Here is a 24,834-nt window from a genome sequence, read left to right on the forward strand (position 1 = left end):
TTTAGTCGGGGGTAGAGGGAGTTCCATAGTTTACATCTGTTTAAGTAGAAGCTGGACTGTCCAGTGGAGACTATTCAGACATTATCCTGACGTTGCTCGACCAGGATTGGAGTTAAAGAACGAGCCAGATTCAAAGTTTGATTTTAACTAATGCAACATTGTTTATCTTCTCCATCTTGTATTCCTATTCAAGTGCTTAAAGGAACAGGCCACCATTTTTATCGACTGAGATATGTTCTTACCAGAGCTTAGACGAGTTGATGCGTACCTGTCTGGTCAAGCAAAGATGTTGTTCGCGTTTGGCCTCTCCCAATGTATTCCTATGGCTCCAAGCGGGGGTGAAGTTAGATGCGACCGCGCTCTTCCACAGGCACAGACCAGACAGGTACGGATCAACTCGTCTAAGCTCAGGTAAGGGCTGGGCGCCAATATTGGGACATTTCAGATTAAGTTAACAAAAAGAAACAGGTAATCTCAAGCTGATGTTTAAAAAAGTTAATCTTAAACTCATTTTGTTTTCTCTTTAAATATAAATGCTGCCCTCAGAAAAAGATTGACCTATTTTATTTTATAGGCTATTTTTATCCAAGATATTTTTTCATTTAAATGTGCACATCACCAAGCTTTGTTATACAGTGTTTATGCTTTTCGGGATATACATCATATATCAATATTCCACCTAAATATATCGGGATATGACTTTTGGTCCATATGGCCCAGCCCTCGCTCAGGTAAGAACATATCACAGAATGGAAACATGGCGGCCTGTACCTTTAATCCTGTGGCTCTTCTTTGATCTTAATTTGCAGGAAATCCTCCTCCTCTGACTCAGACTCTTCTTTCATCTCAATTTTGACCACAGTCTCAAATCCATCCTCTTCATCGTGAACCTCGGACTTGAGTCTCACACTTGGCAAATTCCCATCTCTAAAATCGGATCCATCGAGCTTCACTACAAATCCAGATCTGTCTTGGTTTTGGGTGGAATCCAGACACTCCTTTCCTTCTGTCTCACATACTGTTTGTTTCTCACTTGTACTTGAAGAGGATGAACTGTTCTGCACTGACTCCTTGTACTCGGGATGATGTCGCTGCATGTGAGACACCAGAGACGTTTGCACCGTGTACACTTTCCCACAGACCTCACACGGCATGATGGTGTTTCTGCGATGTGTGTTTTCCTCGTGTCTCCACAAATACGCCGCCGAGGGGAAACCCTTGTCACACTGGTCACACACGTACGGCTTCTCCCCCGTGTGAATACGAACGTGTGTGTCTAAATTATCCTTACGCTTAAACGTTTTCCCACAGGTTCCACAGCTGAACGGCTTCTCCTCGCTGTGGACGTGCCGGTGCAGGGCCAGACCGGAGGAGGTGGAGAACGCCTTGTCGCACACTTTACAGAGGTAGGGCTTGGCTTTGGTGTGAATACGCTCATGTGTCCTCAGAACGCTCATCTGTGCAAACCCCTGCCCACACTCCTCACACTTGAACGGCTTCTCCCCCGTGTGGGTGCGAGTGTGTCTCCTCCGGGCGCTGGCACAAGCGAAACCCCGGCCGCAGAAGGTGCACGTGTACGGCTTCTCCCCCGTGTGGACGCGCACGTGAGCTTTGAGGTCCTTGGAGAACGTGAACATCTTCCCGCAAAAGGCACAACTGAACGGCTTCTCCCCCGTGTGGACCCGGAGGTGGTTTCTTAAGTCGCATTGTTGAATGAAGCGTTTGGGGCAGAACCCACAGCTGTGCGGTTTGTCTCCGCTGTGGCTGAATTTGTGCCTCGTCAAGTGTCCCGCGCGGGAATAACTGGCCTCACACTGGTCGCAGGAGAAAACTCTGTCAGTCGTCGTTCTGTCGGGGTCTTTGTTTCCTTTGAGGGAAAAAAGAGACACGAATGTTTAAAAGAATCCAGGACCATCGTGATGTGTGGTAGAGAGTCAGTAACAGCCTGACAGTGATATAGATTTAAAACAGTCACATTTATATAATATACAATCCAAATACTTCTACTTAATATTATATTTAATCATAAGAGAATATTGGATGCAAAAAAAAAGGAGACAAATGGCCCTGAAGAAGCTCGAACACAACCAAAACACGTCAGCTTGTCCACTCAATAACCAGGTATCAGAGTGCCTTGGATTTTTCTCCTTTTTTGTTTTGATCCTGAAGAGCCCCTGACCTTCTTTACAGACAGTTCTACCTTCTGAAGTGATCACTTTGTTCTTCTCAAGAAAACTGTATGTACTCTGTGCATAACTTCAAATCATAACAACACCGCCCAAGAAGTGACTTCCTGTTTCAATCCAGCACGCCAAAATAAAAGCACCGTCTTTTTCATTAGTTCAACTTTCTTTCTGCCTAACTATTAACAGACAAAACACTTTAAATGTGTGTATTTCATCATATTCTTGTAATGTTGTAAGTACCTGCTGAACTAATCAATGAGACGAGCTGTGTGCTTTTATTTTGGCGTGCTGGATCGAAACAGGAAGTCACTTCTTTGAAGTTATGCACAGAGTCAATTGTGTTACATTAATGTTCTCATATGTGTGACCTTGACAGACTGGGAGAGCACAAAAAATGTCACACCAAGTGACATAATAAGGACAAAACCCAGTGTAATATGACTAACTAATGCCTAAACTGGTGGTTAACTATGTATAAACTTAACATCCTACTTGAATGCATTACTAAAGCATAAATCATGTGTTACACAAATTAACAAAAAGTAATAATATTGCTGGGTTGCAGGTTCTAGAATGTGATGATGTCACAGGACCCAGTGGGGGCAGGAGACAGTTTTTTTTCCTATTAACAGCATTACAATCTAAAAAGAAAATGTATGAATTACAAAACTGATCATTAATATCAGTCACTGGGTCCATGATCTCTCTGTACAAGAAAAAATGTCCTCAAGAACGAAATAATTTTACCTCTATATAACATTATAGGCCTTTAGAACCCAGCAATCCTGTATCATCCATCAATACATTGTGGGACTAAGAAAGAAGAAAAAACTAGCAGCTAACGCTAAAAATACCTTCCATTCTCTCTTCTTCTTTCATCCTCTTCTTATCTTTCAGCGACAGACTCTGAAGTCCGTCACTTCGGCGATTCTCCCGTTTTTATTTCACGAATACAGTGAGCTGAATAAACAGGTTATTTGGACAGGCTGATGGTAAACACATCAGTGGGATGTTTGTGTTCTTCTTCGTGTGTTTCCAGGCGCTCACTGCTGCCCCCTCCTGGATCCACACTGCCCCCACACAAACTTCTTCTTCAAGTGAATTCCAGCAAAGAGGAGAGCAAGAAAAACAGAAAGAATGAACAAAGGGAACTATGGTGTGACTTTAAACATAAAACAACAACAAAGCACAATCACATGAATTTAAATATAGATCTGTTTTTAATTAACAAGCCATTTTAGACACGATATGAGGGCAAAATGTACCAGAGTCCAAAGATTTCAAAGCACTTTCGAGATAGAAGCTAAAGTGATGAGATGTAAGAACCGCAGACAGTGAATACTTTGAGTTTGAGATCTACATTTACTCTAAGCAGGTTACAGTATTTAAGATGTTTTAGGTATATCACAACAGCTATGCTAATATACAGTCAAACAAAAATACATAAATAAATTAACTTTTGAAAGCTTGGAGGAAAAACTTGGTAAAGATTGAAGAGAATAATTTACTTTTTAAAGCAGTATCATTTGTCAACCACCATAAACATGAAGTGAAGTGCAAGTTCCTGTTGGTTTTCATAGTGTAACTGGAGTTTAATGTCAATGTTGAGGAAATGGGACAGTACAGTAGAGCCTTGACCTTTAAAGTTATATTTGTTGCTTAAATGGTGTATTTAAAGCCACACTGCATAAGATCTTCCCCAATAAACAACATTCAAATACAAGCGTTTATCATTCTAACTCCATCATAACTTTAATATCTGGATATTTTGGAGCCGAGAATGGATCGAAGAGCTTCCCTTACTTTCGTATCCGCCGCCATTGCCAAACTACAACCAGTGGTGCAAATGCTTGACGTCACCGACAAGCCCCGCCTCCCCCGCTCGCTGAATGGTTGAAATTCAACCGATGTAACGCGGCCACTGAGATCAGGCCCAGACATCCATGTAGGGAAATTATAATTGACCGGAGTTTACATATGGCTGAGGCCAGGCTAGTGTCGAGCTGGTCATTGGGAGCATCAGTACAGCCCAAAATGATACGCAGTGTGCCTTTAAACCAGGGATAGGCAAGTTTTCTTAACGAGGGCCAATTTTTTTCATTGTAAAAAGACCGAGGGCCGAAGCCGCCAATTTTAGACCAAAGTAAAGCACTACACTGGAAAAATGACCATCTTAAATAAAATAAATGACTTAAAATTGCTTGAATAAAGGTTCTTTATGTTGAATTTAAGTCTGTTTGGACTCATCTAAGATAAAGATACAAATGCTGATGCCAATGGAACAAGCATGAAATCCACTTTGAAATCAGACATATGAACTTTTAATATAATTTGAATTAAAGCAGTACTAAGTAACTCTTCCCCCTAGAGGCCATAAGCGCAACTGCAGGTGTAGTAGCAAGTTACGATTTTTTAACTTATTAATTGTCTTGGAGAGTAAATACTACACTGACAGGAAAGGCGAAGAGAGAGAGGGTTACAGTGCATCCAATTATACAACGTAAATATTTTTTTTCACTCAAACTTGGCTGTAAATACTGTTTAAAGTGACGCTAGCCCGCAGTTAGCTTTGCCCGTTAGCATGTTAGCTTCTTCTTCGTGATTCCATTAGTGTGTATTGCTTTCTCCGGACCGGTGGCAGTCAAGTTGCAAACATGGTTTTCTGTCCAGAGACACCTGGGGGAGATGAAAGACCCTCCAATCATCCCATAAACACTTGTATTACCCCCACAGGGACTACGGGGAGGATTTATTAAGGTAAACACGTTACTTAGTACTGCTTTAAGAGAATAATGACTTGTTCCATTGGCGATAAGATGTTTTATCAGATCTAAGACCAGACCAAATCTACTCAAACTTTAGATTGAATCTCTTCATTAAAGCAGGTTTCTGTCATTTCTTCCTTAAAATTATTATTATTTTTCCAGTGCACTTTCTACAAATGCCAGAGTTGTACATAATGTGGTGCATTGACAGTATTTCTCCCATTTAACCTTAAAAATGTTAAAGTACTTTCTGATTTGTGTCATAATGTTTCTCAAAATCATCTTGAGGGCCAGAGGTTCTGTGCTCGAGGGCCGGATTTGGGCCAGATTCAATTCTGTTTTGTTTAGACAGTAGAAAGTTCTAATGTCCCTCTCAATCTCCATCACAAATGTCCAAAAAGGTCCGTTAAATTGCTGACTTCATCCATGACCCGCCTTCTTAACTTTACAGCCTTTTACCACATTGTAATTCGAAACTGTAATGTACTGTAAGTATTGTACTACATAGTGCTCAATCCTGCGGCTCCTCCTTGATCTTGATTTGCGGGAAATCCTCCTCATCCGACTCCTCTTTCACCTCGCGCTTCACCACAGTCTCAAACCCATCCTGACTTCCCTCCTCGTCTTGATCCTCACACTTGGGTCTCACGCTCGTCACACACCCCCCCTCGTCGTCCTCATCCTCCGTATCTCCCGACGACCCCTCGCCGAAATCTGACCCCTCGTGCTTCACTGCCGTCTCGAATCTCTCTTGGTTTTGACTTGATTCGGCCTCTTGGTTGAAGGCGTTTCCCTCGCCCGACACGCCTTCATCCACCGGCTCCTCCTCCTCTTCACTCTTCACCCGCGGCTCGGACTGTTGCTCGGATTGCTGCTCACACTGCTCCTCGTCGTCTCGTTTCTCCTCCTGCCTCGCCGTCGATTTCAGCCTGGAAAAGTTCCTGATGGGGTTGGGATTGCTGGGCTTGCACTCCGGGTGGTACCTCCGCATGTGGTAGGCGTAGGTCCCCCTCGTGTGGCTGATTTTGCCGCACAGCTCGCAGGGAATCACCGTCTCCTTGTTGTGCGTCGTCTTGTGCGCCGCCAGCAGATACGACGTCCTGAACGTTTTCTTACACTGGTCGCAGTTGTACGGCCGCTCGCCTGTGTGCAGTCGGATGTGCTCCTTATAATGCGTGCTCCTGATGAACGTCTTCCCGCAGAACTCGCAGCTGTAGGGTTTCTCGCCGGTGTGAAGGCGCTTGTGCATGTCCAGCGTGTAGGAATGGGCGAACATCTGCCCACACACGTCACAAGAGTACGGCTTCTCCCCAGTGTGGATCCTCTCGTGTATCTTAAGCTTCTCCTCACGCATAAACGTCTTCCCACACTCGTTGCATTTAAACGGCTTCTCTCCAGAGTGGATGATCATGTGTCTTCTGAGATCGTGGTTCTGCACAAAGGCTTTCTCGCACACCTCGCAGCTGAACGGCCGGTCCCCCGTGTGGATGCGCAGGTGCAGCTTCAGTTTCCGGGCGGTGGCGAACACCTTGTGGCACAGGTCGCACCCGAATGGCTTCTCGCCCGTGTGGACCCGCAGGTGTTTGGTCAGGTCGTGGTTCCAGTAGAAGGCTTTGCCGCAGAACTCGCAGCTGAACGGCTTGTCCCCCGTGTGCAGGCGCTGGTGGTTCTTGAGGTTGGTCGGGGTGGAGTAGCTCTTGCCACACTGGTCGCACGGAAACATGGTTGCAGAGGACGGCGCGAGAAGTGAGAGGAGGAATCCAGGTCAGCTTTGTTTCTGATCTAAGGGACAAAGACACAAATAATTAGATGAAGTATAATAATAAGCAAACAGAGTAACACAATGTCATATTGTAAGCTGTGAGATGATAGTCTCGCCAACCAGACTCCGCTTCTTTACAGAAGAGGGTCTGGCAACACTCCATTGCGCTTTCAAAGGAAGTGACGCAGCGATATGGAGCCTACCGACCAATCAGAGCAGCTCCCTGAACGTCACGTTGTTGCGCCTTTGTTTTGTAGTTTTTCAACACAAGCAACCACTTCACGTAATGCTCCGGTTTGCTTGTATTCTTAAGTTTTTCTGACATAAACGACAGAAGTCATTTACTGAACTCCGTGTGGCAGGAGCACCATTGTTAATGTCCGAATGATACAACTTTCTTGTCGCTGTTTCTGTCGTCACATCCGCTATGTTCTCATTGGCTGCTCTGCACTTCGGTTGTCCCACATTAGTCCCGCCTCAAGCAGTAGCTTTTCTACGACAGGGTCGCCAGACTAGTCTCCTGTTTATTAATTAATAAACATCGGAGATTAGTCTGGATGCCAGGCTAGTGAGATGAAGAGTCCAGGTCAAATACTTCTCTCTGTGATTATCATTCGTTTCTTTTCCTCTTTCAAATTCTCACTCTCAGATGTTAAAGGGATATTTCAGGATTTCTGACATAGGGCCTCATTTCCTAGTTATCCAGAGTGTTGTTGATTTCTGGAGATCTATTTTTTTAATTCATAGAGTCCTTTAAGAGTTTAGTGGTGCTAGTTTAGTGCTAGGCTAATGCATGTCTATGGTAAATAGTAAGGTGGGGCGACAGTGGCACAGATGGTAGTGCGGGTCGTCTCATGATCGGAAGGTCGGGGGTTTGAATCCCACCTCCTGAAAGTGCACATTGTCGTTGTGTCCTTGGGCAAGACACTTCACCCACATTGCCCCCAGTGTCTGAGTACATTGGTGTATGAATGAGAGTATGAATGGGTGACTGAATCCTTGCTGTAAAGCGCTTTGAGTGCCAAATGTAGGTGGAAAAGCGCTATGTAAGTTGAGACCATTTACCATTTACCATAGTAAATGGTATATATAAACCTCTTAGAAATCACCGGATCGTCCTCCAAACGTTGCCATATCTGATTTGTAGAAAGCTCCTTTGTGAATTCCACGTGTAGTAATGCCGGCCGCAGGTAAACTACTTCCTACAACCAGGAAGCTGATGCTGCTCAAATATAAGTTCTTTTAAATGCAAAATGGTTACATTTCAAATATTATTCAGTCAACACAGACATGTATATGGGTAGTCTGGTTTTATAAAGGATTTGCCTCAGGTGCACTGTGCTTGGGTCAGACTGTTTTCTAATGCAGGCTACTAGTTACCATAGACATGCACTAGCCTAGCACTAGCCTAGCATCACTAAACTCTTCAAATATAACGACTGCATAAATTAAAGAAAAATATCTATCTCCAGAAATCAACAACACTTTACTTTAACCCCCACTTTAACCGAGCACATATGAAAGCCAAGACCTACAAAAGTAATCCCAACTTTTTTGTCACATTGTTGTTGTTTTGTTGTGTTTTCTGGTCACATTTTTGTTGTTACTTTTGTTGCATTTACATCAGTTTTTCATTGATTTTTTTTCACTTTTTTGTGGGGATTTTTCATCACTCTATAGTCATGTTTTTGTCCCTTTTTTTCTTGTGATGCTTTTTCCAGATTCGGGCAAAGCCGAACTGGGGAAAATGTGCTCGGTTAAGGTGGGGGGTAAGAGGTTAAATCACTTTCTGGTTTGTTTATCTCATTGTCAACTTTATTTAGCACATTCACAACAATGCTGCAGGGATAAACAACACAGACACAATTATAATTTATATAATTCTGTATGAAACAGTAAACTTTTCTATGGGACAATAAGTCAATGAAGATGTGTCTTGATTTCACAATGACTGCTTTGTTCCTCTCATAATCTAACAACACGTCTCAACCTGACTAACAATAACTCTGGGTAATGAATCTAACAGTCTCATGATGCTTCCCTGTTCATAACCAGAGCTATGATTAAATAACAGGACTGTGTGTTTGCTCCTCATCAGTCTGACCAATGGATCAATAAAAACATAATCACAGTCACTTTAAGCATGTCTAAAGGTGGAAGAAGCCATAGTTGAACATTACATTGTGCAAAGGCATTTCAGTCAAAAGGCATTTTATCTTTTACCTTCTGCACTGCTGGGTTGGAGCAAGCGGCTAATGCTAAACAAAGAGGCAGGTTTAGTTTCTGCAGCGACAGAAATATCCTCCACGTGTCGTAATGTCCACTTGTCTACGTGCATTGCGCGTGCATATCCACACTCCCGCACGCGCGCGTTATGTTCATGGTATGGGAACGAAATGCGACGGATTTTCTACTGCAAGATGCGACAAAAATGGATTTGACTAGCTGCCAAAGCGCTACACCGGAAGCAGCAATCATTACTTCCGGTAGGAGTGTCACATGTAGAGAATTATAAATTACAAATATATAAATAAATAAATACATTTTTTGTTGAAACATAGTTGACACGATTATATTTAAGATTTTGCTGAAGATTGTGTCCAGCTTTGTGATGTTTATAATTTCACTTCCTTATTGGACACAGACAGGAAGTGACATAGGAGAAGATAAACAATTTTAAACTGTTGCCGTGCCAACCATGTTATGTCAATGGGAAATGAGTGAGTCAAACTGTTATGGAATGTTACCTTCGTCTATGTCACTTCCTGCCAGCAGCTTAAAGGGACTAGATGCAAGTTTGTCCTTTTTATACTCACTACTGCCACCTCAGGTCATACATGTAACTGCAGCTTCTATATTCTATATTAAGCAACAGCAATTCGGACCTAAATTAATAACTATTTGAGAGACAGTGCAGTTGTAGTGAACAGGTCTGAGCTCATTCTACACATTAGGACATGGCTGGAACATGTAGGGTTAGGAAAATACAGAATTTCAACATTTTTAATATCCATATAGTCCCTTTAAAAATTCAAATAAAAATCACTTTCCTGCCCAACATTTCTTCATTGAAATTGCCGCTTCACTGCAACAAAATGATAATTCTGAAACTGTTATCCATCTAAATAAGTCCTATTTTCAAAAGCATTAAAACCTGTCATATGCACTTTAAAGGGACTATAATGAGTTTAAAGATAGTTTAAAGGTAAAAACTATTTTCCTCCTCCTACATGTTCCAGCCATGTCCTAATGTGTAGAATGAGCCCAGACCTGTGCACCACAACTGCCTCTAAAACCCTGCACTGTCACTCAAAAAGTTGTCATGCATGAGCTTAATATAGAGACTGCAGTTACGTGTAAGACCTGAGGTGGCAGTAGTGAGTATTAAACTACCAACTTGTCTCTTTAAAGGAGCATTATGCAACTTTTTATATGGAAAAAAAAGTCCAAAATCAATCATTCGGAAGGTTTTCTCTGCCCAACAGGTAACAATAATCAAAAACATGCCTTTTTACAGGAAGCCAGTTTAATTTTTTGACAGTAACAGTAAGTGCTTCAACAAAACCATCATGTACAGTTAACTGCGTCGCCCTTGAAATACTGTAAAAGGAACATTGTTGTGTGAACCTGAAAACCTTTTCTTTTCTTTTGGCTTCTTACAAAAGGGTCACCGGCTGCAGTCAAGGTAGTGTGTCCATGTCGTAGAGGTAAAAAAAAAACTGGCACCCTTGGGTCGAAAGCTGCTGCTGATGGCGATATCTGGACAACACAAGCATTTCACATTCTCAATATAAGGTCGCAATAAAGTCCCTTGAGCAAAACCAACACGTGTCTGACGACTGTTCACTGCAGTAGGATCATTTCAAGCAAACAAGAGAACGTCATAGAACTTGAATTTACAATATTAATCCATTTGAGTAGTTTATAGTTACTTTCAAAGCCAAGAATGGTCCCATATTGAGTAAAGTTTTATTCTTATCTATGCTCACCGGTAGCCCATGAAAAACACTACTCAAACTGAGATAAATATGTGTATTCCAAGTGTAATTCATAGCTTTTCTCTTGTGCAGCACACGTAGCTTAAACTAAACATAAATAAAGGCCTTGTTTGGCTTGAGATCCGTGTTTATATATTAAAAAAAAGAAAGCTCTCTTCATTCCTCCTCGTCCAGTAGATTTGTGAGTCCTTGTAGCCGGGCGATGGCAGAACTGTGGGTGGGTGCGTTGGTGAAAACAGTCCCTACAAACATGGGCGTTCCTCTGAGGATGTGCCGGATCACGGTGCAGGAGGCCGACACCTCGATGTGAAAGCCTAAGTTCCCCAGTTCTTCCTCGGTGCTCAGCGCGTTTTGACTCGACGCCGACGCGAAAAACTGGAAAAGGAGGAGAAGCGTTTATAGTTAGATTAGATACGACCTGTACCAGATTTGTTTGAGAAGTTGAATTGATTTTTGTTTTGTCCCTCAGGATGTTGTAAAAGTAGAGATTTGTGACAGTATTGCTCCCTGAACGTTGTGAAAAGTCTTTAGAAATGTGCTTATAAACTCATCCATGCAGGGCTGTGGGAAATTATTTTGGTTAGGGGCGCTGAGGGACAAGATTTCCCCCCAAAACGCCTTTTCTTTGCTTATTTCTCATTTAATAATATTGCTTGCAATTAGGGCTCGCAGATATGGCCAAAAAATAAAATCTCTATTTTTTTTTTACTCAGTTTGGACCCATCACCTGATCTTCCATATGAAGAAAACTGCTCCTTAATATTTCTTATGCCATGGTCTGGGTGAATACTCGATTCTGATTGGCTGGAAGGTGTCCTCTGTACACCTAGCCCGGCAACAGTTAAATCACGTTCTATATCACTCCACTGCAGCTGTTTCCATAGTAACGATAAACAACTGAGCTGGAACTACTTTCAGGTAAAACTGATTAAGAAGTGATATAACTCCTGCCAAGGACTTAAAAAAATAAGCAAACAGGCCCCAATGAATAGTTTGATTGGTGGGACCAGGGCATAAGCGGGATAATGCACGATGAGGCGTCCATTATCAGAATAACTGGAAGTAACCGTCTGACACGAACGCCTCCGCGTCGTCCAGTTATTTCTGATAATGGACACCTCGCCGTGCATTATCCCTCACATAATGTAGCTACAATTAGACCCATTAAGAAAACAAAACCCTTTATTTAAAAACATCTGTTTTAGATAATCCTCATCTGCTCTCAGAAGTAAAACCTCTTCATAAGCCATGGAGTTTTCAAGTGTTTTAGTTTTATCGTCTTCATGCCTCTGCTGTGATTGACAACCGTCTCCATGGAGACTGAAGGGAAAGGGGCGGGGTTAAATGGTCGGCTCAGAGCAGAGTGAGAGAAAGGCACAGGAGCAGAGAGGAAGTGGGAAAGAAAACTCCACCATGTCCTCTTAAAACACAACACGTGGCCTTTGTGAAGCAGCAGATCCCACGGCCTCGCATCCATGTGAGGAATATGGACTGAACAAATATTGGATTTTATTTTTTTTACACACAAGATCAGTCGACTTTTTCTGGGGTATGACATGAATGTTCTGCTTTTGAAAGAACCATGATATTGACTCACAGCTTCTCCCGTCGCTGGGTCGATGAAGTCCGCCCAGTAACCCGCTGTCCACAGGGCGAAGCACATCTCTTTTGCACCGTTTACAAACTGCAAGAACATCACACATCGTTAAAGCGAATAAAAACACATTTCCGTCTGCAGAAGCCGTGACACTTGAATGAATTTACATTTACTCTCATTAACCACAGCTGTTCTGCAATGTTTCTGCACCTATGTGTTGATAAAGCTCATTCAGTCGAGGCAGTTGTGAAGCCATAGCCGAAATAAACCTCATATTTGTAAAACTCCAACTAAAAATCCTCAAAGTACGAGTTTACACAACATCGAACAATCAAAGACGGGAAAAAGTCCTTGTAAAACTCTGTCGTCGCAGGGGTTCACGGGACTCACTCTGTCAAACAGCTGGCCGTCGTCCTGCAGCGCATCGTCACGGTGACCGCCCTTCTGTGTGACAGTTACCACGGTGATGGCGGAGGGGGGCGCGGATGGGAACATCAATTCAAGGTCTAAAAAAAAAACCCAGAGTTTGATTAAAGCAGAAAGTAAAGGTGAACTTTGGCAACGCGCAGAGTTCAGACAAACAACTTTAATGTAGGATTGACATGAACAAGAACTCATTCAATAATCATTACGTTTTAAAGTCTTGAACTCGATTGTATAACGCTATAACCGTATATGTAAGTAGATAAAAAGTAAAGCATTAGAGAATTTTTAATACACAATCGAGGAGTTCTAGAAACAAACAACACTGACCTTTTCTTAGGAGCTCTGGACAGGAGTTTATCGTGCAGTCTGTTTCTGTCTGATTGAAGTAATGGTCTGCTTTCTGGACTCTTGTGGAAAGGGGACCAAGTTTCCCCTAAAAAAACAGGAACAAATTTACCAAATGATATTGAAAAGTTAAGTCACATAAAATAAAATGCCGTCTGCAGAGGACTAAACACTCTTCATGAGGTCTTATTATCAGGGATGGGCGAGTGAAGCCTTGAAAACACTTTCCTGCAAAAAAGTGTCTCAGCTTCGAAGTCTCTGAGCTGTTTCATTCTGTTCGAACACTGACCTCTTGTGGACAAGCTTTATTAATGTGACTTCTCATAAACACGACTGAAGCACAAACACAATCATGTGGAAGAGAAGTTTCAAACTGACGTGTGGCAGTTTTATTATTACAGCCTGATATTGATGTTTGGTCAAATCAATCATAGGCCGATAAACCAGTCATTTTCTTTGTTTCACGGAGCTCCAGTGGGCGGGGCCTCAGTGGGCGGGGCTCCTTATGTTTCCCTCGCCTGATCAGCTCCTCAGCTGCTTTTGTATCTGTTCAAAAGCAGGACTATGTAAAGAATAAGAAAATACAAACTGTATTCTGGCCCACAGCCACTTCTTTCTCCACATGACCGCAGTTAAATGGGATATGGGCACAGTGATTTATCTCTGACTAATGATTTACATCACTATATGGACGAGGAAACATCCGTTGTTTACGCCTCGCTACCAAAGACAGCTCAGTAAGATCACTCTGGGCCGATGACCCGCTTTAAGACATGATACACAACTCACAGAATGATGCACTTTTCCAGACAGTCATGTGACCAGATGTTACTGAAAGAGGCTCCGGATACAGAGCGATACAAGCTCCGAGTTATTTGGCCATGACTCCTTATTATGAATAAAATTAGTTTGTGTCTCCTCAGACTTACGTGAAATTCATTGACGAACTGTGCGAGTACAAAGTGGTGCCTCTCCGAGCTGCTGGGAGCCGCGAGGACGTCGGGGACTGTTTTGTGGACGGGAGTTTTCATTAGGCTCGGGCTCAGTCCCTCCAGGTGACAATCAAAGCCCACGTTCCCCGGTAACTGAAAACGCTGGTCCTGAGGTCCGAATGGTCCCATGCTCTCGTCGGGCCACACTGTTCTTTGGCCTTAAGAAACAAAACAGAAAGTTACAAAATACAATCAAAGTAGACCAGTTACTTTGTAGTCCTGTATGTAAACGCTGAGACAAAGTAATTTAGTGAGTAAAGTCATTTTACCTGAGTCAGCAGGTGAAGCAGCAATGTAAGGCTCGTCTGAACTAGCAGCTGAAAAAGTCCTAGTTTTTGTGGCCCTGAGAGCAGCAAGTGTTTGACATCCTGCCCTTTTAGAGACGACCAACCTCCTTCCACCACAGAGCACCTGAAACAAAGGAGATAACGCTCACTTAATAGGTTGACCAGTGGCCGACCAAGATAGTTTCATCATTTCATATATAATAAACAATTAGAACATATTGTCCACTGATCTTTCCATGTTGTAGTATATAATGTGTGCAGGCCTCTCCCATTAATGAATTGCACTATGTCTCTCAAATTACTTTTAATACATGGATCCTCTTTGTCACGATGTTTTGATGACATCCTGATCCTTAAAATCTTTCGTTATGCAATAATACCAGGAGCACTTCGGTGTCCGCACAGTAAAGTAAAGATATTAGAGCCCCTTTTTATCCACTTAGAAAATCCACATTGTTTCATTTTGTGTGACTATACTTAGATCGTGTAACTACTCACGTAACCATATTTAAAATTGGGAAAACATGGCAGAGCTCGGTAGCTTCTATCTTCACCTGGTTTGGAGCTATAGTGGAGGAGAGGCTAAATGCTAACACCGTCTGTGCTGTGTTTGCGTGACTGAGGACACACGTGAAGACCAGACAGGTACAAATGAACTCGTCTAAGCTCAGGTAAGAACATATCTCAGTATGTAAAAACTGCGGCCTGCTCCTTTAAAGGGACTATACTTAATTTTGAATCTTTACAGTCAAAATGTGCCGAAAGGGTATTTTTACCATCACGACTGTCCTTCGAAGTCACTATGTGAAAAAGAAAGAACTCCTTTTCATCACATTTAAGGTTAACCATACATATCATAATGTGGTGCAAACTTCAGGTTGATTTTTTCAGAAATTACTATTTTACTTGACATACTTTTATGGAGAAAAAATAATTTTACCCTACAAAAAGAAACAAATATCAGGTACAGCTCCTTGAAGGACCCAAATACAAAACATAATTAAGAATTTGGTGGTTCAGGTACAGATTAATACTGAAAGATTTCATAAAACACAAAGCTAAAGTTTATTGAAACATACTAATGATTTATTCCTGACAAAAAATACATAAATATATCACATCCCTCAATATTTCTTATGAGGATCAGACACCATTAATTATAACCCATGTGTTACGACCACGTTATGAAGCTTGTATAATGGCTGCTTTCTCTTACCGTAGTGGACATTGTGGTTGGCCTTCCTCAACCTTTAGTGTTGAACCTGTGAGCACAAAAACACACCAGGTTCTTATTAGGCAATAACGAGACAAGAAGCAGCAAAACAAACATTTTATGGTGAATTCGCTCATCGCGCGAGTTTGACACTTTATCGTGACATGATGCAACATTTCTACATGTGCTGGTCACTAATCCGGTTAAAACATTTGGAAACCACAGAAGGAAAAATAAGGCTTAAACGATTAAATATTGGGTGATGTTTGTGCCGGAGCAGATGTTACAAAAGTTAGCGGTTTGCTAAGGAGGTCAGCTGATATTGTTTTGACACTTGCACTTCTGGGATACTAACAGAGAAACTGACAAACAGAGACAAAATTAAACGTTTCTAAAGCAACAAAACGCTGGTAACAATAAAAAGCTTTCCATATATGTTAAAATATGACAAATCAGAACAGTTTAATCATGTTTTTTTGTAAAAAGTACGCATTGTTCCTACCTCTCGAGGTCGAAGCCTGTTACGTGCGCATTAGCCTTCCGTCTCGGTACGTACGTGAAGCGACGAGGGACACACCGGGCGAATGTTTCGACTCTTTTTTATAACTGACTGTTTCGTAACGAACTTACACAAATAACATTAATAATAATAAAGTTACAGCGACAAAAGATGACTTCACATATGTAACGAAACTGCGTCTCTTTTTCCACCTTTCTCCAACATTTTTATATTTATATAGTCCATTCGTTGCATTTCTACAGATTCGCCAAAAGAGGGCAGCAAAACCATATGCTTTACTTTGAGGTAAGACCGTACACACAAATCTATGTTTATTTTTCATTTTTTCATTTAGGTTATTCAATTGATGAAGCAAACACAACAGAAGGAATGAAAACAAAACTGTGTGCAATTTTATATAGCCTTAATTAATAATAATAAAAAAAGTGTAAAGAAGAATCAAATTCGAAGCCAGTTTAGCATGAATTATTACTATGGCTTTTAAAACAAATCCTATATGAAATAACGGATTGTAGACCAAATGCTTTAAGTGAATATCACAGGTTTAATGCTTTTGAAAACATGACTTATGTTGAAGGATAACATCAGTTGCATAATTATCATTTTATTTAAGTGAAGCAGCAATTTTAATGAAGAAATGTTGGGCAGAAAAGTTATTTTATTTGAATATTCAAGCTGCTGACAGGAAGTGACATAGATAAAGGTAAAGTTCCATAGTAGTTTGACTCATTTCCCATTGACATAACATGGTTGCTCACAGAGCCACCTTATCCAACGGGCGAGCAGGGGCTGGAGCCCCGGGATCTACCATAGTCAAAGGCCTATCAGAATAAGAAACGTATGTGCATATTGGGCCAAAATAGGACCAGAACGCTGCCAAAAAAAGGATGCTGATGTGTCTGCTTCAGAACGCCAGTTCAAAAACCAGAATATTTCATGCACAAACTCATAAATGGGGAGAATGTTTATAGAGAGTGGCTCTGCTGCTCCTCACTAAGCGGAAATGCCTTTTGCTTTGCCTGCAAACTTTTATGGGGGCAAAACAGAGATCAGTCAACTATTTCCACTGTAGTATTCTCTGACTGCACAAGAATAAGGGAACACTAAGATTTTGATACACATTGCAAGATGTCATTGAACATTTATTTTGGTGCAATAGGGTTAGGGTTTTTGTGGGATTTTGGGTTAGGGTTATAGGTTAGAGTTAGGTTTGGGGTTAGGGTCTACAATCCTATTTAAGCCTCTGGGCCTATGGGTATATCAAGGTGGGCCAACAGTTTAAAATTGTTTGCCTTCATCTATGTCACAGATGTCACTTTGTGTAAAAGCCACATTGCATAGAATATCACCCAATAAATACAATGAAAATACAAGCATTTATTTAATGAGAAATATCTTCGTCATTAAAAATACCTCATCCATACAAACAAACATGAGCCTTTGCTGTTTTGTCTCTTTACAGGGAGTTGGTTCGTCTCCAGCACGTCGCCATAGAGATGTGACTAAAGTCAGCAGAATCTGAGCTTTAAATACTTGTTCACAAGAATCCTGATATCTCCACAAACGCAGACTTTTCTACAACCGTATAGAGTTCTGAAATGTGACGTCATATTGCTAAGCATTATGGGATTTACAGCAATTGTAAACTAATGGAGATTTTAAAAGTTCAAATACTGGAGTTACTGTTCACATTAAAACACTTGGACACCACAGTGAGTTAAATATATTTACCAGCAGCAACTCAGCAGCTAATGGAGTTGCTCCACAGCTTTTTTCTCCACTTTTTATGCTGTTTTTAGCTAATGTTAGTCTATAGAAATGTTCGCTAACAGCTGCAAGATGGCGGATCTCCATGGTAACTGTGGAATTTCCCGAACTCTGTACAAAACTATCTCTGTCCACACCATAGATTGTTTGCAGAACTGATGATGCAACGTTCCATCTCCACGGGCTCATTTTTTGGTCAAACTAATAACGTTGCCATGGATACGCTCAGCTTGGAGAAATGAATAAACCACACCTCTCCACACACCTGTCCACACCTCTCAGTTTGTACAGCATTTACAAAAATACAATCACAACAATCACTTTTATTTACTTAAAAAAAAAGAAGAATCCAGAAATAAGATCAACTCTGCCCCAGTGTCAGAGGTTTACAAAGACAAGGGCATCCGACTAAGTGCGTTCCGTTGACCGCAGACATCGCTGACCCAGACCGGGCTGATTGACGCTTTCTCTGAGCGGACAGGAAGTGCAGCGGGATTGGGGCCGGCCATGTTTCAGACACCGCGGACACTTTACTGCAGAAAATGTGTGTGTTTTTTAGACTCAGGTGATGATTTGTGACCTGACGCGGTCCTATAGCTGTCAACAAAGCAGCGACCACTCAAGACAAGCGTCCCCTGGGACAAAGCAGCACCGGCGAGCAGCAGACAGCAACTGATTTCTTCAGCTCACAGCTCTCCCTGTTGTCTTGTTATTGAAGGAAGAGGTGGATGGTGATAGAAATGAAATAAGTGGTGTGACAGGATTCATTTCTTACAGTGACATCTAAGGCTGTAACAGATGCACAGAAACGACAGAGAGAAATAATGTATGAAGTGTCTAAAGACAGAATGAATGTGGATGTTAGAAATCCTTTTGTAAATGTTAAGGCGAGACACTACAGGCAAAAACAAAACATTTTCAGTTTTCACATTTTGGGCCAAATTGGTCTCTGAACATATAAGCTTTCACCTGGAAACCAAAAATATGAATAATCTTCACAATAACATGTTTAAATATTGCGCTGATTCAATGTTTTCCGATAGACTTACAGTATATGGGACAATGCAATTTCAAGGGCCTTTTTCTCAAAACACATTTTTCTATCATTGTGGCGACACTATCTCCACAACACTAGCAACTAAAGACTTCAAATTTTCCCAAAAAAAAAGATTTTTTCAGAGGGATTTTTTATTATCTAATTCCTAGCCTGATTTAATAAGTTTTGAATGTAAAAAAATAAGGCTAAAATTCAATTTTTACTAATTTTTCCACTCAAATTATTATTATTATTATTTTAAAACTAAACCAGATATCTGATATCTGAAAAAGTCTTGGTAACTCATTTATCCATAAAACATATTAAAAAAAAACCATACATTTGAATGCAGCTCAATCATTCAGATTTCGAAAAAATGGGAAATTTGGGGCATTTTTGGGCATAAAACACCTCGTTTTTATATGAAAACATAAAATGACAGAACACTTGCAATGTATTTTCTTCTCACATTCATGTCAGTAATCTATACAGCAAAGGTTTCAAATTGATATCTGTACATTTAAATCTTTTCCCTATTCACCTGCAGTGTCTCGCCTTGACCTCGAATAACAGTTATAATCACACTCTATCACTGTGTGTAAACCTAAAAACTGGCACAAGGCCTTCTAAAACATAAGCTACATCTTCTTTCACTAGTACGTCCTTAATACTTTTCACCTCTCTTGCCTCTACTGCAGATCTTTGTTCACAGTATTGAAAAACATCCACTTGTTTTTGCTGCTTTCTGTCGCACTTTGCTTCAGGAACCTTGAAAACCACACAAAGTGAGACAATTGGCTGGCTTTTATTGCAGTAAACAGTGTTCTCTGCGGCAGCTAATCATCTTTCTTTTGCAGCTTTATCCACTAAAAGCAGACACTACCAGCTACTATAGGCCAGTCCGCTTTTATGATGATGTATTAAAAACAACCGTGAAAAACTATATTGCTATTGCTGATGCCGAGGTTGGTTCTGTTCCTCCACGCTGTTACACAAGTCAAGCTCTCTCGGTTCTTCTTGTCATGATGCACAGGGGCAGTTGGAGACCAGATGGAGACTTTCTGTCCACCCACCCGTGACACGACACTATGGACACTACTCACGGCTATGCAAGGGCCAAAAACTCTCATACAAATCATGTACAAGAAATTTGTGATATTTTAGCGTGGCATGTACCAGGTCTCAAACTATAAATGGCCATATCTCAATTCATTTAATTAATTATATGAAATCCACAGCAATGATGAATGTTTGACGGAGTCTGGACACTGGTGGTGGGAGAGGGTGAGACTTGAGGAGGGGCGGAGGAGGGGCGCAGCACAGCAGGGAAACGGCAGAGCGATGGACAAGGAAGCTTAAGAAGGGGATCCTGGGCGATGAATGGCTGAAGCAGGAATGTTCAGCTGTGGTGATTGGCTGTCCTGAAGGTACGGCTTGAGAGGGGGCTGTGATTGGATGATTAGTTGGCGATGAATGAGTGCTGCAGGTAGGTCTTCCAGGATGAAATTGCGCAGAAGCTTCATTATAAATAACCGGACCACATGAGCTCTTTGGTTTAAAGGGGGGGTATTATGCAAAATCGACTTTTTCAAGCTTTACATCACGTACACACGTTATTATGTCACTCCCTCATTAAAAACATGCCTGAAGTGTTGCCTTGGCACATTCACGTATTTTTGAGTAATCTGTAAAAACTCTGATGGCGGCCATTTTAGGGATAGCTTTGCCTGAGTCCTCCTAGGAACGCCCCCACCTCCTGGAGACGCCTCCGAGCTTTCGTCACCAGCCGAGTAACCAACCACTGCTCCTCAGCAGAACCCCCTCCCCACTGATGCCACAGACAGCTTATTCTAATTTACTGCATTTACAGACCAACAGAAGGTTTCGTCATCATTGTAGTGTGCTATAGACTGGTGCTATATGTGATTGAAAAAAGCATAATACCCCCTCTTTAAAACACACTTTCCTAACGCAGACTATAGCGCGACATTTTGTGCTTTGTAGGAGCGCACTTTGAGATCTTGCAGCTCCTAGACTTAGCGCATCTACGTGGGAAGTACGTGGGTAGGAGAAATACCCATGGTTATACATAACTGGTGTTATGTATAACAGCCTTTTTCCTCAAACCAGACTCCGCGGCCGGCAAGGGGCGAGGCAGAGGGTTGGGGGGGGGGCTGAGCGAGCGCCGACCCGCTCCACTGCGGGACCGGCTGTAGGAAACATCTCTTTCTCTTGAGACACAAACATTGTTTATCTCACAATGGGGTTAATAAAGTTTTTAGTTTGACTTGTGAGAGCCTCTAATGCTGAAGGAAGAACACAAGGCAGCACGATGTAAATATGGAAATGAATGTGCCATCAGTGCTGCTTGTAATAAACCCTCTTCTCTTTTTATAAGCAACGTCCTCTCTCTACAGCAGCTCCACTCAGAGGAAAACCATCGAGTTGATTTGCACAGTCCTTGATCTGGCCCATTGTTTTGTTGCAGTGGCAGGATACAAAAGCAGTGGAAAATGCCACAATCCATCATTAATTGTAAGAAACACCTCCAATTTAAATGTTTTGGAGAAGAAATAGCATCTGTACAAAATCACAATCATGTTCATTGTTGAGGAATTTTGTATTCAAAATGAGGTTAAGAAGAAAAATGGCTCCGGACAAAAGATCAAAAGGTCATGGCTGATCACTCCAGGCTCCACTCTTTGGTGTTCAGTAAATTGTGTATAGGACTTCATGAGCTGTAAAGAGAAGCACAAATCAGCTGCTTTATTAGATTACAGTCCTAATTTGTTCCTTATACGAGTCCAACTTAAACTTAAATTGAGTATCACTGTCATAATATCTTAATTTGTCTTGAATTACTGCGTCTATTTTATCATTTCTCCAAACCCGGCCCTTTTCTCATTAGTGACTTGAAACCGCGGGCGTCGGGGAAGTAATAACACGCTCTGACATCGCCCTGAGCTTTCTGGAGCCAATTTTAATAAATACGTTTTGAGTGGGAGCGCGTGGAAGACAGCATTAGGCCTCTGTAAACACGCGTTATGTAGTTTCGGCGAAGAAAAATGATCCGGCGAAGGGATGTTTATTTTTCCCAACAACGCTGTCAAAACAAAACATTAAGCTGTATTAAGTCGAGGCTTGTTTTAAATGAAGCTCGTTGAAAAAGTATGCGCGTGATTGTCCTGCAGAACCCATCATTATTATTTTGTTTGTTGACATGACCCAAAACAGGAAGAACTTTTATCGGAGTTTCAACAAACATGCTGCAAACTGTTGATAATCGTTATTTCAAGACATTTTCATGGAAGCAGACAACAAAAAGTTTGTGTAGCATCTTAAAGGGATATTTTAGGATTTTTGACATAGGGCCTCATTTCCTAGTTATCCAGAGTGTTGTTGATTTCTGAAGATATTTTTATTTTTTTATTCATGCAGTCCTTATATTTGAAGAGTTTAGTGATGCTAGGCTAGTGCTAGGCTAAGCTCCTTTGTGAATTCCACGTGTATTAAGGCCGCAGGTAAACAAACTACTGTAGATCCGGTAGAACCGAGCAGATCACTCCGCTGCTGCGTAGCTACAACCAGGAAGCTGCTCAAATATAAGTTATTTTAAATGAAAAATAGTTATATTTCAAAAAATATCCAGTCAACACAGACATTTATTTGGGTAGTCTTGTGTTATAAGCGATTTTCCTCAGGTGCACTGTGCTTGGGTCAATGCAGGCTACTAGTTACCATAGACATGCACTAGCCTAGCATCACTAAACTCTTCAAATATAAGGACTGCATGAATTTAAAAAAAACATATCTCCAGAAATCAACAACACTCTGGATAACTAGGAAATGAGGCCTTATGTCAAAAATCCTGAAATATCCCTTTAAGTAGGACTGGGCCCGTTAAAGGTAACAAAAGATCAATTGGGAGAAAAAAGTGGAAGAAAAGTGAACAAAAATTGGAAAAAATGGGGTACAAATTGGAGGGAAATGTGGTTATCATGTGTTGTCATTCGTAATCTGTTTATGGTTCTACTACACGAATTATAGTATAAGTATCGGAAAAAGTATTGTTCAGGTATTGGTACCATAAACCAAGTATCATTAAAGTACAGATATCGGGAATAAAATGTAACAGTGCCCAGACATAATGGTACTGGAATGAAAATTGCATGATGATATGGATGACATGGGATCAACACATTCAACCCTGTTTCTGACCATAGAGTCCTATCCATGTAATTACAACTATGATACATTGTTAAGCATCAGCACCCTGTTATATTCCACCCTTACCCTACCATTGTTTTACTTTATCGACATACCTAACCCCGTACTCCAAAGAAACATTACTATGTGCCCATTGTTGTCTCAGTCCATCCCAGACACAATAGACATTAAAATGCTCATATTTCGCTTTGGACGGCCGCGCTCGGCGTACTCTCATAATATAGTCCTTAGTGGGACTGTACGCTCGGTGTGCTGCTGCTGCTGCTGAGGGTGCTGTCATACAACTGCTGCACTGTGCAATTAGGCTTATACCACTGTTAGCCTGGGGCAGTGGCCGATAATGAGGTGTCTATGCATTCTAGACGACAGGGAGAGAGAGTGAGAGAGTGAGTATGAGCAAAAGGGCAAGGAGTAGAGGTAAAATACTGCTAAAGCAGGTTTCGATGGTAATGATATCCTTATAACGTGATTACTGTCTGTGTCTCAGTATTTTGGAAAGGCTCTGTACACCGTAAAGACTAAAACATCACTAAATGCAGAGCCACATAAGTAGTATCAAAATCAACAATGTGCAGCCGTTCACCAAGTGCAGGGTGAGACACATTTGCTTTGCTTTAGGCCAGTTTTCTTTCCCAGGGGCCGAACTTCTCAATCAAGGCCCACTTTGGAGGGGAACTTATTTACAGTATTTACAGAATTGTTACAGTATGTTAACAATCTTATCTTATCTTGGGCCACAGATTATATAGAGCAGTGGCTCCCACCCTTTTTATTTTTATTTATTTATTTCACTTAGGACAGTGCACATTAAAGCAGGACTCAGTAACTTGTATTACCTCTGGGGGGAATACAAGTGTTAATGGGATGATTGGGGAGGTCATCATCGTAGAAGAAGCTAACAGGCTAACAGCCAAAGCTAACTGCGGGCTAGCACCACTTAAACAGTATTTACAGCCAAGTTTGAGTGAAAAAAATTATCTCCATTGTGTAATTGGATGTACATTATCCCTCTCTCCCTTTGTCTTTTCTGTCAGCGTAGTATTTACTCTGACGGACAATTAATGCGTAAAAAAACGCAACATGCTACAACACCTGCAGTGGCGCTTATGACCTCTAGGGGCATGAGTCACTTAGTTCTGCTTTAATCAACACGTCAGCACGAAGCTTCAATGTCTGATTTAGTCCTGCTTGTTGCACACTACAGTCTCCTCTGGTCCAAGCTGTGGTATTTACTCGAGTGTTAATTATTCTTTTATTTAAAAGATCCATTAATGGTGGTTCGCCTTCTTTTTTCCGTCTGAAACATTTGACATTGCCGACCCCTGGCCTATAGTGGGTGAGACTTATGCTTTTCATTATCTTTGACCCTGTGCTGTCCTTTCAAAACAAATGTTTCAGGTCGAAAAAATCCCCCAAAATGTAAGATAAATAAATAACAGCGATATTTATTTGTACAGCATAAACAACATTTACAAAGTGCAGTGCGGATACAAACACGGGGTTTTCGAGGAGACCAGTGAACAACTTTTGGACTCTGTTTGAAACTTGACATTTAACCGGCTAAAGTGAGAGCTTTGAGATCACACAAACCAGACAGAAAATAATCACAACATCATATTTTCTCCTGGAGAGGGAAGAAGGATGGCATTTCCAGACATTTTAAACCTGTCCCTGCCCGGGTGGATTAATGCAGTGAGAGAGTGTGTTATCAAC

The 24,834-nt window shown here is 41.4% G+C and overlaps 2 protein-coding genes across 2 annotated transcripts; both read right to left on the reverse strand.

The window, feature by feature from the left end:
• Positions 1-773: 773 nt before the first annotated feature.
• Positions 774-9,171, reverse strand: LOC306981975 (uncharacterized protein; the record flags this gene model as incomplete). The annotated part of the gene is made up of 3 exons (XM_079581716.1): positions 8,937-9,171; positions 5,468-6,733; positions 774-1,867 (listed from the first exon to the last, which is right to left on the reverse strand). The coding sequence occupies exons 2-3, from the start codon at positions 6,672-6,674 to the stop codon at positions 774-776; spliced, it is 2,301 nt and encodes a 766-aa protein (XP_079437842.1). The 5' UTR covers positions 6,675-6,733; positions 8,937-9,171.
• A 1,555-nt stretch (positions 9,172-10,726) lies between these two features.
• mmadhca (metabolism of cobalamin associated Da) lies at positions 10,727-16,173 on the reverse strand. The gene is made up of 8 exons (XM_079581639.1): positions 16,074-16,173; positions 15,575-15,620; positions 14,341-14,482; positions 14,009-14,229; positions 13,062-13,167; positions 12,699-12,814; positions 12,309-12,395; positions 10,727-11,086 (listed from the first exon to the last, which is right to left on the reverse strand). Exons 2-8 carry the CDS (start codon positions 15,584-15,586, stop codon positions 10,868-10,870), a joined length of 903 nt encoding a protein of 300 aa, XP_079437765.1. The 5' UTR covers positions 15,587-15,620; positions 16,074-16,173; the 3' UTR covers positions 10,727-10,867.
• Between the last annotated feature and the right edge of the window lie 8,661 nt (positions 16,174-24,834).

This window comes from Gobius niger, assembly GCF_951799975.1.
Source record: "Gobius niger genome assembly, chromosome: 23".
NCBI classification, from domain to species: domain Eukaryota; kingdom Metazoa; phylum Chordata; class Actinopteri; order Gobiiformes; family Gobiidae; genus Gobius; species Gobius niger.